The following is a 12,673-nucleotide window of genomic DNA, read 5'->3' on the forward strand; positions in this document are numbered from 1 at the left end:
TTTGAGTCCTTTGGGCCTTTAACCCAATATCCGCTAACATACAAGTACTTTTCATGACACATTTTTATTAAAATGCCTTTTTTTATTGTCACAAAACTGTTTACATTTTTACAGATTTTGTAAAAATGTGAGTGAAAAGCTTTTAAACAGAATATTACACGTAATTACAGTGAGTGAGTCAATTATTCTATATTGTCATACATATTGTAATTAAAACAACTGCGACTTTACATTTAAATAGATTAACACAGTGTACAAAACATTAAGAACACCTGCTCTTTCCATGACATAGACTGACCAGGTGAATCCAGGTGAAGCTATAATCCCTTATTGATGTCACCTGTTATACCAGTTTAGATGAAAGTGGGAGACAATGCTTAAAAATCCTTCTTCCTAAAACGATTAAGACATGGATTGTGTACGTGTTCCATTCAGATGGTGAATGGGCAAGACAAAAGACTGAGGTGTATTTGAACGGGGTATGGTAGAAGGTACCAGGCGCACCGGCTTTAACTTTTCATGCTAAACAACATTTTAGGATTTACATTTTCATCTTAAATTTAAGTGTCTATAATATACTTTGGGTTCTAAATACCTTTCTGTTTTCACTGACTTTGTCATCTTCCATTATTTACACTAACAGTTCTTGGAGGTTGAGGGTTTGTCTCTTTTTACCACAGGTGAGATTTTGAGTTCCTCTTTACAATCAATCAAAGGACCAAAGAATGGATAGAGTTTCTTAGTAAACTTGCCACAGAAGGAGTGTATGTGGCATTTCTTCTCCACGTTGAAAAATGTTATCTGTCCCCCTTCATAGTCCATGAAAACTCCCAGCTTCTCAGGTGTCAGTTCAATGGGAAGGAAAGTGGAAGACGGTTCAACTGTTTTCAGTTCTCCATCTTTGTAACATATGCTCCAGAAGCCAGTATCTGGATACATTTGGATGTTGTCTCTCTTCTCTGTTTCCTGAGCGATCCCAACACTCCACTGGCTCTTCTTCCCCAGGTCAACCTCCCAGTAATGTGTACCTTTGTCATATCCTTCCTTTCCCAAGACACACGTATTTTGATTAAACCTAATTTTAGTTCCTTTGCATTTTTCTTCTAAATTCTCAGTGGCCTCTTCTTTGCCTACTTCCTCAACCTTCAGAGTACCTTTGTTGTTTTGTCCTTTTTTCATCATCCTGTTAAATATTCCAGTTTTCTTGTCTTTGTCTTTTCCTGAAACATTTAACCTACTATTTTCTGTAGGTTTTCCTCCAAAACGCTCTGTGTCTTCTTCTTTGTTTTCTTCTTTAAACTTCATGCTGCCGCTTCCTTTGCCTTTTTCTTTGAAATTCTCACAATCCTTTTTTTCGTTTAATTCTCCAAATTTGAGAGATTTGTTATCATCAAATAAAGATAGTCTGAGATGTGCAGTGTCAGGATCGAAAGTCACATCCACTGAAAATATTTTTGTGTTATTTTTTTTTCAATGTTAAAAAGAATTCCGATACAATTCACACAAAATATGAATCCAATAACATTAGTATATTTCAAAATGTTATATTTGTTCCATAATGAATTAACATGATTATTGAAAAAACAATACAATATAATCTTATTTGTGGTAGGAAATGTGATCATATATCAAATTGAAACATAAAATAATATAGATGTGTGTGCCTGCACATTATATTAGCATCAAACTTCATGACACATATGAATTATAAAAGTGTTCATAATTACCTGCATGATCAACCATCAAGCTCCAAACTAAGAAGGGAAAACAAAAGGAATTGATGTAAGTATATATACAAAAGTATTGGGACAGTGACACATTTTTGGTTGTTTTAGCTCTGTAATCCAACCCTTTGGATTTGAAATGATATAATGACAATGAGGTTATGACAGTCATTGTGGATACACTTTTATTGTAAATAAGAATAGAAAATATTTCTAAAAACGTAGTTTTGGTTGTGTTTCAGATCATTTTGTGCCCAATAGAAATGAATACTAAAAAATGAATTGAAACATTTTGGAGTCACTTTTATAAGAATACATTGTGCTTCAATACACTTCTACATTAATGTGGATGCTACCAGGATTACAGATAATCCTGATACAATCATGAATAATGATGGGTGAGAACATTACCCCCAAGACATGCTATATAATAAATAATAATAATTACTTTTTCAAAAAATATATTCCCTGAGAAATAGTATCTGTATAAAATAATATAATTTCTGTTTTTTTTTTAAACATTCTATAAAAATGTCAAATACTGAGTTGTGTTGTATACAGTTTTTATTGCTCATCGCTATCAAGGGTGTCAATAATTGCAGACCCCGCTAAGAAGTAATATTTTCTGCTCACGCATTCTCATTTCGACACCAAACTCACCACTGGTACATGTGGCCAAAGAGCTCGATTTTCATCCATGAATTGTAAAAGCCTGAAGTTTTCTAAACTACATTGACATTTGGATTGGAACCAGTGCATTGTTCAGATTACATAAAAATAGAGCTACATGGCCACGCACACCTGTGGTGGGTTTGGTGACGAAATGAGAATTCATGAACAGAAAATAACCCCATAACTACTGTAACATATGGTGGATCATTGATGTTATGGGGTTATTTTGTTCCAATGGTCCTGGGGCCCTTGTTAAGGTGCAACGGCATCATGAAATTTATCAAGAACCAGGACATTTTAGCCAGAAACCTGGTTGCCTCTGCCAGAAGGCTGACACTCGGCCGCAAGTGGACCTTTCAGCAAGACAATGAACCCAAGCACACGACAATGTCAGTCTCCGGACTTGAAACCCATTGAAAACCCATGGTTTGAATTGAAGAGGGAAGTCCAGACGAACGATATCAAATATCTGGAAGGTTTCTGTATGGAGATCCCTCCCAATGTGTTTTCCAACTAAAAAAAACATTTTAGAAATAGTCTCAGTGTCATAATCTCCGCAAGGTTTAGGTATTGAAACAAAAAGGAGTGTAAATAATTTTGACATCTACCTTTTTGAAAAAAAGAGTAGTTCTTAAACAAAATCTCTTTCTCTGAGCAATTGTATTAGTATAAAATAATATAATTTCCAATTTATTTGAACATACAAAATAGCTCAGTATTTGAATGATTTATTTTATCCAGTCATTGTTGCTCATCTTTATCAAGGGTGTCAATAATTCAGTACCACACTGTATATATGAAAAATAAACTGCATGGATTATATGCTTAGATGACAAATCACTTGAAGTTTGTGCAGCATTAATGTGAAAGTAGCCGATAGTTACCAGAGTCTGGGATTGTTTCAGTAATTCCTGTGGAAATACAAAATCATGTTTCTGTATCAATTCACTTTTAATACTTGTGAAATAAATAATGGTCCATCAATTGTAAAACACATAATACGTACCCATTAACTTATCCTTATAAGTGAGTTCCTCTGTCTTTTTGATGACCTCTGTAATATACAGTGGAGGAAAGTTGTTATTTTGGATTGAATTAAAACAGTTTTAAATTATTCATTTTAAGGAAATATTGTATATATTGAAGATAAATATTCCATACCTTGATCCATAGCTTTTAATTTTGTATTCATATCGTCTATTGTAAAAAAAATAAAAAATCATATATATTTGTAAATGAGTTCTATATACAGCATATTACTTGATATTTTAATTCCTTGTTGACAATTTCATTTTATTTATTTATAAAGAATGAAACTTGAGATGTTAGTGTTTTCAAAAGTGTTACAAAACTCAGTTAATGCATCTTCCAGTATCGGTTCTTACCCAAAGGCTTCAGTTTTTCTCGAACAACTGGAGGTGAAAATATAAAATCATCATTGCACAAAGTACTTGCACAACAGTATTGCATGCAGTAATGAAAGTATATGGAATTTAATTCCAATAACATCTGAAATGGCCTACAACAATGTTGAATCATAGAACCTACTAATAAACGTGGTGATCTATAATTATAACCTGATATCATATTTAAACAACAAGTGAACCCGACCTCTTCTCTGATGGATTAAGGAGAGCACAGATGCAGTGATACACAGCAGTCCCAAAAACACAGGAATCATAAATGCAGAGATATACACCCTGTCAGGCAGACTGCTCATGTAGAATTCCTCTGTAACACAAGCAGGGTTAAAGATTAGATTTGATTACCATTGCAATACATTAGTGCTGCAAATTATATAAGGTTCAACATTCCACATTTTTCCAAATGTTACCTAATCACACTCCAACCTAATCTTTGTCTTATATAAGCCGTACCTTGAGTCTGAACTTTACACATTACTAACATGATGAACAAACATCCCCTGGACCCTGGACCACTTGTTAAGGGCATTGGTCTACAGCAGGGATGTGCAACTGTGATGAGGGGGGGGCCACAAAGAAACAGAACTGATCATTTTGCCATCAGGTGGAGGCAAATGTTTGCAGTTTTTTATGATCAATAGGCCCAACGCCAATCAATAATTCAACTATGCTTACTACAATTTTAGATAGCTGGTTACTAGACTAATTTATCAATAAATAATAAAATAGATGACATGGGATAATTGAGTGACTGCTGATGCACAACCAAGTTTATACATTTCCCCTCCAGTATTTTATTATTCTATCTCTAAACAGTAAATTGAGATTTTTTTGGAGGTGGTCAAGTTGGTCCAACACAAGGGGGGCTGCCAGTTGTCTATTCCTGGTCCACAGTATATTCCAGTCCCTAAACTCACCAGTCATCTGCAGTTTAGACTCCATCTTGGTTCCCTGGTACTGTGAAATCACCACACATGTGACCCCCTCCAGTTGGTCCATCCCTATTCTCATGTGACTGGTGATGGAGTACAGGACGCCCCCCTCCTTCTGTTTGGGTCTCTCTGTCTCTGCTGAGGTGATCTCCTTCCCACTGCTGTCTGTCCACAACATGTCAGGCTCTGGGTACCAGTTCTCTGAGCTACAGCTGAGCTGGATGAACACTCTGTGGTGCTTCCTCATGGAGATCCTGGGGACACTGCCCTGCTCTGTAAAGAAACAGGTGAAAGAATAGTTTTACCCTATTGTAAAATCTAAAATACTCTACATTCTGTTGATCTGCTTTGATGATTCTGCACTAGACAGGAATTGATTAAAATGATCTTCTTACTGAGTAAGTTCATATTTACGTACGTTTAACCTGTAGCACAACAGGCAGTTCCTGAATCCAGTCCATGTAGCTGGCATGGCATTTGTAGATTCCCCTTTCAGAAGCCATGACATTATTCAGCAGCAGTGATATATTGCCTTTCTCCAACTCCTGAGTGAACACACTCACTCTACCCTCATAGCCTTTCCCCTCTGTTACCTTTCCACCATCATACAGGTACAGGGGGCTAGCGAATTCTCCTTCCTTAAACCACCTGATATCCATGTTAACAGCACTGGTTTGAGGAGACAGGTGACAGGGAAGGATGACATCATGACCAGCAGAGGTAACTACAGGGTCAGGAGGGACAACAAGCTGCTTATCTGGAGGGAGAGAGGAGAAAGTGTTGCAATATCAGTCTGAAGGACACAAACATAAGAGCGGCTCATATCAAGACATTTGCACATGTATCAAGACATTTACACAAAGTTTCAACAAAAGTGTACATCATACTACTGTATATACCACTAATACCAAAGAAATAGACATCTACATTGTTTTACAAATCTATAAACCTACTTAATAGAAAGCCGTGCTGAATACAACATGACACACATGTTTGAGCGATTCAAGAATTTGTAAGGCATTGTGCTACACAAGGAAAATCTGATTGATCTACCGTACATATAATAATATTTTGTTGTTTTTTAAGATGCAAGGTGATTTTTAGATCCGCAATGCAGTCAATCTCAAACATACGTTTATTATACTTAAGTTGTAGGTGTAGGTAAATGTTAACATGGACAAAATATTACTTGTAATTGTAATTACCTGCAACAGATGAACAGGCATTAAAGAGGATGAGGAATGTTAACAAACAGACTTGCTGAATCAAAGGTCCCATGATGCACCTGACAGGGAACATAAATCCAGGTCCCGTTAAACGCAGAGTTCATTAATCTACAAAAACAAATATTAAGATTTTAAAAAATCACATGATACCATGAACTTAGTTGGTATCACACATTTTCAGGGAGGATATTTAAAATTAATTGTGCATTGACATCCATGTGTGAAAACACAGCAATTCATATACATTTGATTTCTCACAAAAAAGCAATTTATTCTGACGGCAGAAAGGGAACTGAGGAAGAAGGAAATATGCCGAAGTCAAAGTGAGGACGTTGGATAAATCACAACACTTGGGTGGAGGACGAAAATGAATCTGTCAAGACTGACGATGAATTACCTGCGGTGGCAGGTGTGGTGAAGATGGTCGAGGTTGAGCCTCGTCCCAATGATGATGAGGATGAGTTGGAATGAGCTCTTTGGAGAGAATGGATCCTTGCCTTCTGGCGGATCCATGTGTGGTGTCAGGTTGGGTGGAGAGTCAATGAAAGTAACTTGAGGTAAAATCAAATCAAATCAAATCAAATCAAATTTTATTTGTCACATACACATGGTTAGCAGATGTTAATGCGAGTGTAGCGAAATGCTTGTGCTTCTAGTTCCGACAATGCAGTAATAACGAGCAAGTAATCTAACTAACAATTCCAAAAAAAACTACTGTCATACACAGTGTAAGGGGATAAGAATATGTACATAAGGATATATGAATGAGTGATGGTACAGAGCAGCATAGGCAAGATACAGTAGATGATATCGAGTACAGTATATACATATGAGATAAGTATGTAAACCAAGTGGCATAGTTAAAGTGGCTAGTGATACATGTATTACATAAGGATGCAGTCGATGATATAGAGTACAGTATCAACGTATGCATATGAGATGAACAATGTAGGGTAAGTAACATTATATAAGGTAGCATTGTTTAAAGTGGCTAGTGATATATTTACATCATTTCCCATCAATTCCCATGATTAAAGTGGCTGGAGTAGAGTCAGTGTCATTGACAGTGTGTTGGCAGTAGCCACTCGATGTTAGTGGTGGCTGTTTAACAGTCTGATGGCCTTGAGATAGAAGCTGTTTTTCAGTCTCTCGGTCCCAGCTTTGATGCACCTGTACTGACCTCGCCTTCTGGATGGCAGCGGGGTGAACAGGCAGTGGCTCGGGTGGTTGATGTCCTTGATGATCTTTATGGCCTTCCTGTAGCATCGGGTGGTGTAGGTGTCCTGGAGGGCAGGTAGTTTGCCCCCGGTGATGCGTTGTGCAGACCTCACTACCCTCTGGAGAGCCTTACGGTTGAGGGCGGTGCAGTTGCCATACCAGGCGGTGATACAGCCCGCCAGGATGCTCTCGATTGTGCATCTGTAGAAGTTTGTGAGTGCTTTTGGTGACAAGCCGAATTTCTTCAGCCTCCTGAGGTTGAAGAGGCGCTGCTGCGCCTTCCTCACGATGCTGTCTGTGTGAGTGGACCAATTCAGTTTGTCTGTGATGTGTATGCCGAGGAACTTAAAACTTGCTACCCTCTCCACTACTGTTCCATCGATGTGGATGGGGGTGTTCCCTCTGCTGTTTCCTGAAGTCCACAATCATCTCCTTAGTTTTGTTGACGTTGAGTGTGAGGTTATTTTCCTGACACCACACTCCGAGGGCCCTCACCTCCTCCCTGTAGGCCGTCTCGTCGTTGTTGGTAATCAAGCCTACCACTGTTGTGTCGTCCGCAAACTTGATGATTGAGTTGGAGGCGTGCATGGCCACGCAGTCGTGGGTGAACAGGGAGTACAGGAGAGGGCTCAGAACGCACCCTTGTGGGGCCCCAGTGTTGAGGATCAGCGGGGAGGAGATGTTGTTGCCTACCCTCACCACCTGGGGGCGGCCCGTCAGGAAGTCCAGTACCCAGTTGCACAGGGCGGGGTCGAGACCCAGGGTCTCGAGCTTGATGACGAGCTTGGAGGGTACTATGGTGTTGAATGCCGAGCTGTAGTCGATGAACAGCATTCTCACATAGGTATTCCTCTTGTCCAGATGGGTTAGGGCAGTGTGCAGTGTGGTTGAGATTGCATCGTCTGTGGTAGACTCGTGATGGTCTTTTTGTCCAGAGGGAGTGGGCACTCCGAACCAAGCGCCTAGGGACAAGAACTCCAGAGCAGGGTGCCATTGAAAGGAGTTATAACTGGGTGGCATTAAGTGTTGAGGAGCAATTGAAATGGAAGATTCCTGGTGTATGTTTTGCCCAACGTTTGGTGCGAAGCAGACCTGGTGGAGAGCGTGATGACAGGGAAGACTGTCTGTCCTGATGAGTTTTTACCCGACAAAGTTAAGTTAGGATGTGTCAGTTATCCCGTGAAAGCTTTTGTCCCGAACCCATTACGTTGTTATAGGTATGCTGGCAGTTGGATGTGTCTGGTGAGAGAATGGCAGGTTGAGGTTGCCAGGGTCAGAGTAGTACAGAAGGTGTCATGCTGAGGCAATGGTAGAGGAAGATGGGTACAGGGCGAGGGATACTGAGAGGATTCCGGTGAGTAGGCCAATGGAGAGTGATAGGAATAATATGTGCTTCAGTGAGGTGGGAGTCTTAGCATCCATAGCCATGGTTATCAACTCTACTGCAGAAATGGAACGTTAGTTATAGAAGGTAGAGGTTGTGGTGGCAGCTGCAGAGAAGTACTTGGGATTGCGAGGTTTTACTGCAGAAGCGTTGCAGCGGGTGTTGAGTGGTAGTGTTCCGTCCTCCCAGGCGGTAGGCCTGGTGTAGGATTATATAGGGGAATAGGATTGTGGGGTTTTAATGAGTGTAGGGTGAGTTGGCATGGTAGTTTCTTTCCTGTTCCCATTTTGTATCACAGAGTATAATGAATATATACTGTATACTCCAGTCTAGTTGGTGGTGGCAATGCAACATATATTGGATGGCAACCGGTGTTAATCCTCACCAAAGAAGAAGAAATGTATTACAGACCAAAACAAGGATGTGGTGAATACAAAAATGGGTCTAAAAAGTCCTGTTGCAACAGATGACAAGACTAGCATATCTAAATATATTATTTCTATATCTACACATTTTTCTAAGTGGTGTATTTTCATCAGAAATTATATCTTATGGGTACCTTTATGTGTGTGTAAAATATTACTGTTCTTAGATTTTTTATTGATAGATTTTAGATGCGTATGATTCATTTTCTTTTTTTTCTTCAGAATTCTGTATATCCATTGTTTAGCTGGAATGGAATGATTGTATCAAATATATATATATAACTGTGAAATGAGGTTCTCATCTATTTATTTTAAGAGGAATGCACCTACTGTTAGTTGCTCTGGATAAAATGTTAAATGTAAATGGTTTACATACCGTACAGATATCATATTACTGTATTGAATAGTTTTATTTAAATAATGTCACAAATGTATCATTTGTACAGTTCATATAAAATGTTTTGTTATTTGTTCAAATTGACTTTGTAAAACCTAGCAGAGTGAGGCAGACATACAGTACCCGCCAAAAGTTTGGACACACCTACTGAATCAAGGGGTTTTTATTTATTTTTCTATTTTCTACATTGTAGAATAACAGTGAAGACATCAAAACCATGAAAAAACATGTGGAATCATGCAGTAGCCAAAAAAGTGTTAAACAAATTAAATATATTTAAATTTGAGATTCTTCAAAGTAGCCACCCTTGACAGCTTTGCACACTCCCTTGAATAATTAGGTGGGTCCAATCTTTTGACAGATACTGCATAGCATTTTTATAACATGATGTTTTGTCTCTCTGGAAGGAAACCATTAAGTGATAGATTTGAAAGAAAAACATGTCAGTCATTGAACAACCCCATGCCATGATTAGATAGTGAAAAAACACACCACATCAATCTCTTTCATACATTTTTTAAACAATAAAAGTGAATTTACCAACATTTCTGAAAATGGATATATAGCGTTATGGAATGAAACTCATCATATGCATTTATAAATGAATGGATAGAAATTGTTACCTGAACGCTGCCACAGCAAGTTTAAAATGGAGAGTCTGTTGAGAATCAGTCAAACTCTTTCCTTTTCTCCGTAGAGCATTTTATTACAATGATTAATGTTTAACCATCAATGGACTTTGGATATCCTTGAGCAATCAATGTGTCTGGAGCTTCCAACGTTGAGCTGAAATGGGGAATCATAGAAAACAACAGGTTAAATCGAATCCAACAAAAGTATGAAATGGTTTGAAGAAACTAAGGTTCAAGCAGGTGGGTTTTAAAGTTAGAATGCCTTTATTTACTATGCATAGACCATAATAAACACCAACTTGTATATTAAGTTCACTTTTGCAAAACTTCAATTCCAAATATATGGTTTAGAGGCTCCCTCTGGAGGAGTCTGAAGAGTGAAGGTATGAGCATGAAGAGTGAAGGTATGAGCAGTCATTTTTCATTTATTTAACTAGGCAAGCCAGTTAAGAACAAATTCTTATTTACAACAATGGCCTAGGAACAGTGGGTTAACTGCCTTGTTCAGGGGCAAAACAACAGATTTTTACCTTGTCAGCTCAGGGATTTGATCTAGCAACCTTTCAGTTACTGGCCCAACTCTCTAACCACTAGGCTCCCTGCCGCCCCAATCATGACTAAACAGATCTTCAAAACACTATTTTGCATAGTGCCACTGTAATGTAGGTACTTTATAAGTAAGAGCGAGGAGGAGGAGGTCAAAGGGCTAAGAAGATGGCTCCATGAACTACCCTTGAGTAATGAACATTCATATTGCAACGTACAGCCTAACCTATGGATCGTGCACCCATGAAATGGGGTATCAACCTAATTAGTGACACACACAGAACACAACTGTGTAGAGTTTACACAAATATTATCTTCTTAGCTCTTAGCGCAAGACTTTGACTGTGGGAAATCAGCTCACTATGAAGCCTGCTATGCATATTCAACATACATCTTGGACTGTACAGCCTAAGCCAGAAATTGTGCACCCATGACATGGTATCAGCATTTCAGTGACACACACGAGAACACAACTAACATTCATATTGTAGTCTGGCATCCCAGACATCACATACTATACTCATATTCTAGAATGAACGGTCAAGAGGCTCCCTCTGGAGGCTGATTCAGTCTAAAGACTAAGTTACACATTAACCCTGATATTTGGCATTACAGTAAAGTAGTTCAGTGTAAATGAGCTCACTGAGGTTGATTCTTGTTGAAAAAAACATGTTAGATTCTAGTTTCAGTAGGTAGCACCAGGGTTGTGGTTTCAATTCCACATTCAAACACAAAAGTTTACAAAATATGATAAAACAAGATTACAACGAATGACTGTTAATCATCATGCTACTCATACTGTTAAAAAGTCACTTCTGAGTCTGAGTAATATATATATATATACTGTATATACCATTATTTAACTAGGCAAGTCAGTTAAGATATGATTTCAACAAGGATTGAACCCCCAAAGACCAAGATTGAAGGACCTTCCACTGGTGACAAAGTGCTTCATCTGGTTGTTTTGAGTTTTGTATATCAAGAACGCTGCCGACGCCTGATATTAATAAACTGGTTTAACCCGTCACTTGGACTGGTCGTGTGTGATTGTATGCGTAAACCCTGCCTTACAAAGATCTTGGTGCCGAAACTGCCACAATATCTATACTGATTTATTCATGACTTTATATAGCTTCAGCAGTGCAGTGTATGACCTAATTTGCCCCAAAAGTGCTTTGTGAGTTAACAGCAATTGATGTGTGACTTCAGAGATGGCCAGGGTAACTGTTTTGGGTGGGTGTTAAATTGTTTGTTGACTTGCTCCTGTGTGAATAAGAGGCCTGTCAGCAAAAATCTACAGTATACAGGCCTACACAGAGGGTGCAGGATGTATACACTTATGCTTTGCAATGCCAGTTAGAGTTTTCATTTCATACAAAAAGTCTCTCATTGGTTATATATCTGTGTAATTGATTCAAATATTTTCATCAATGTGTAACAAAGTAAAAAGACAAAATACTTATCTGATTGAATTGACAATTCACCATACGTTACTGTACTAACCCCAACCCAACCTTGCCGTGACCGTATTACTGCAACACCAACGGTCACAAGTCATGAAGGCAGTCAACTTCCATGTGAACGTTTAGTCACGTTAATTAAGCTTCTCCAAGTTCTGATGCTTTCTGCTGGTAATTAGTAGCCACCAAACTTGCTAACTGCCTGGTACTAAGCACTCTATTGTCCATCTAATCACGCTGACATCAATGCAAATGTAATCGATCGAATCTAATCAAACACTTCATGCGAGCTCATGTTGCACAACAGAGTGATGGTCTCTATTAAAAGAGGATCACATCAGCTTTCTATAGGCTAGGCCTACTATATTTTTTCTCAACTTTCTGTTTCTGTTTTATTGAGTGTGTTTCCTTAGGTTACTGCTGGAGGGCACCCTTACCTTGTTTCTAGTTTCCAGGTTACCCTGATTGTTTGTTATTGGCTTCACCTGGGTTTGATTGCCCCCTCTGGTCACCTGGTTGCCTGGCTATTTAGGTTCCTCTGTTGGCCTGGATCCTTGCTTTGATCTTATTTTTAGCGCTCTTGTGCTGTTCCCTTGTTTCTGTTAAGACTTTTAGTAAAGATCTGGATTTACC

The 12,673-nt window shown here is 38.6% G+C and overlaps 1 protein-coding gene across 5 annotated transcripts; it reads right to left on the reverse strand.

The window, feature by feature from the left end:
• Nucleotides 1-61: 61 nt before the first annotated feature.
• Nucleotides 62-10,136, reverse strand: LOC112233962 (butyrophilin subfamily 1 member A1-like). Of its 5 annotated transcripts, XM_024401920.2 has the most exons (13): nucleotides 10,026-10,124; nucleotides 6,376-6,529; nucleotides 5,958-6,037; nucleotides 5,171-5,509; nucleotides 4,738-5,025; nucleotides 4,274-4,372; nucleotides 4,008-4,127; nucleotides 3,782-3,808; nucleotides 3,558-3,593; nucleotides 3,403-3,450; nucleotides 3,281-3,307; nucleotides 1,728-1,754; nucleotides 62-1,442 (listed from the first exon to the last, which is right to left on the reverse strand). In XM_024401920.2, exons 2-13 carry the CDS (start codon nucleotides 6,489-6,491, stop codon nucleotides 637-639), a joined length of 2,013 nt encoding a protein of 670 aa, XP_024257688.2. In that variant the 5' UTR covers nucleotides 6,492-6,529; nucleotides 10,026-10,124; the 3' UTR covers nucleotides 62-636. The 5 variants fall into 5 exon arrangements, with proteins under 5 accessions (XP_024257688.2, XP_024257689.2, XP_042185417.1 ...); XM_024401921.2 differs by lacking the exon at nucleotides 4,274-4,372; XM_042329483.1 differs by lacking the exon at nucleotides 10,026-10,124 and having other exon boundaries at nucleotides 6,376-6,604.
• Nucleotides 10,137-12,673: the final 2,537 nt, after the last annotated feature.

This window comes from Oncorhynchus tshawytscha, linkage group LG10 (assembly GCF_018296145.1).
Source record: "Oncorhynchus tshawytscha isolate Ot180627B linkage group LG10, Otsh_v2.0, whole genome shotgun sequence".
Lineage (NCBI taxonomy): Eukaryota > Metazoa > Chordata > Actinopteri > Salmoniformes > Salmonidae > Oncorhynchus > Oncorhynchus tshawytscha.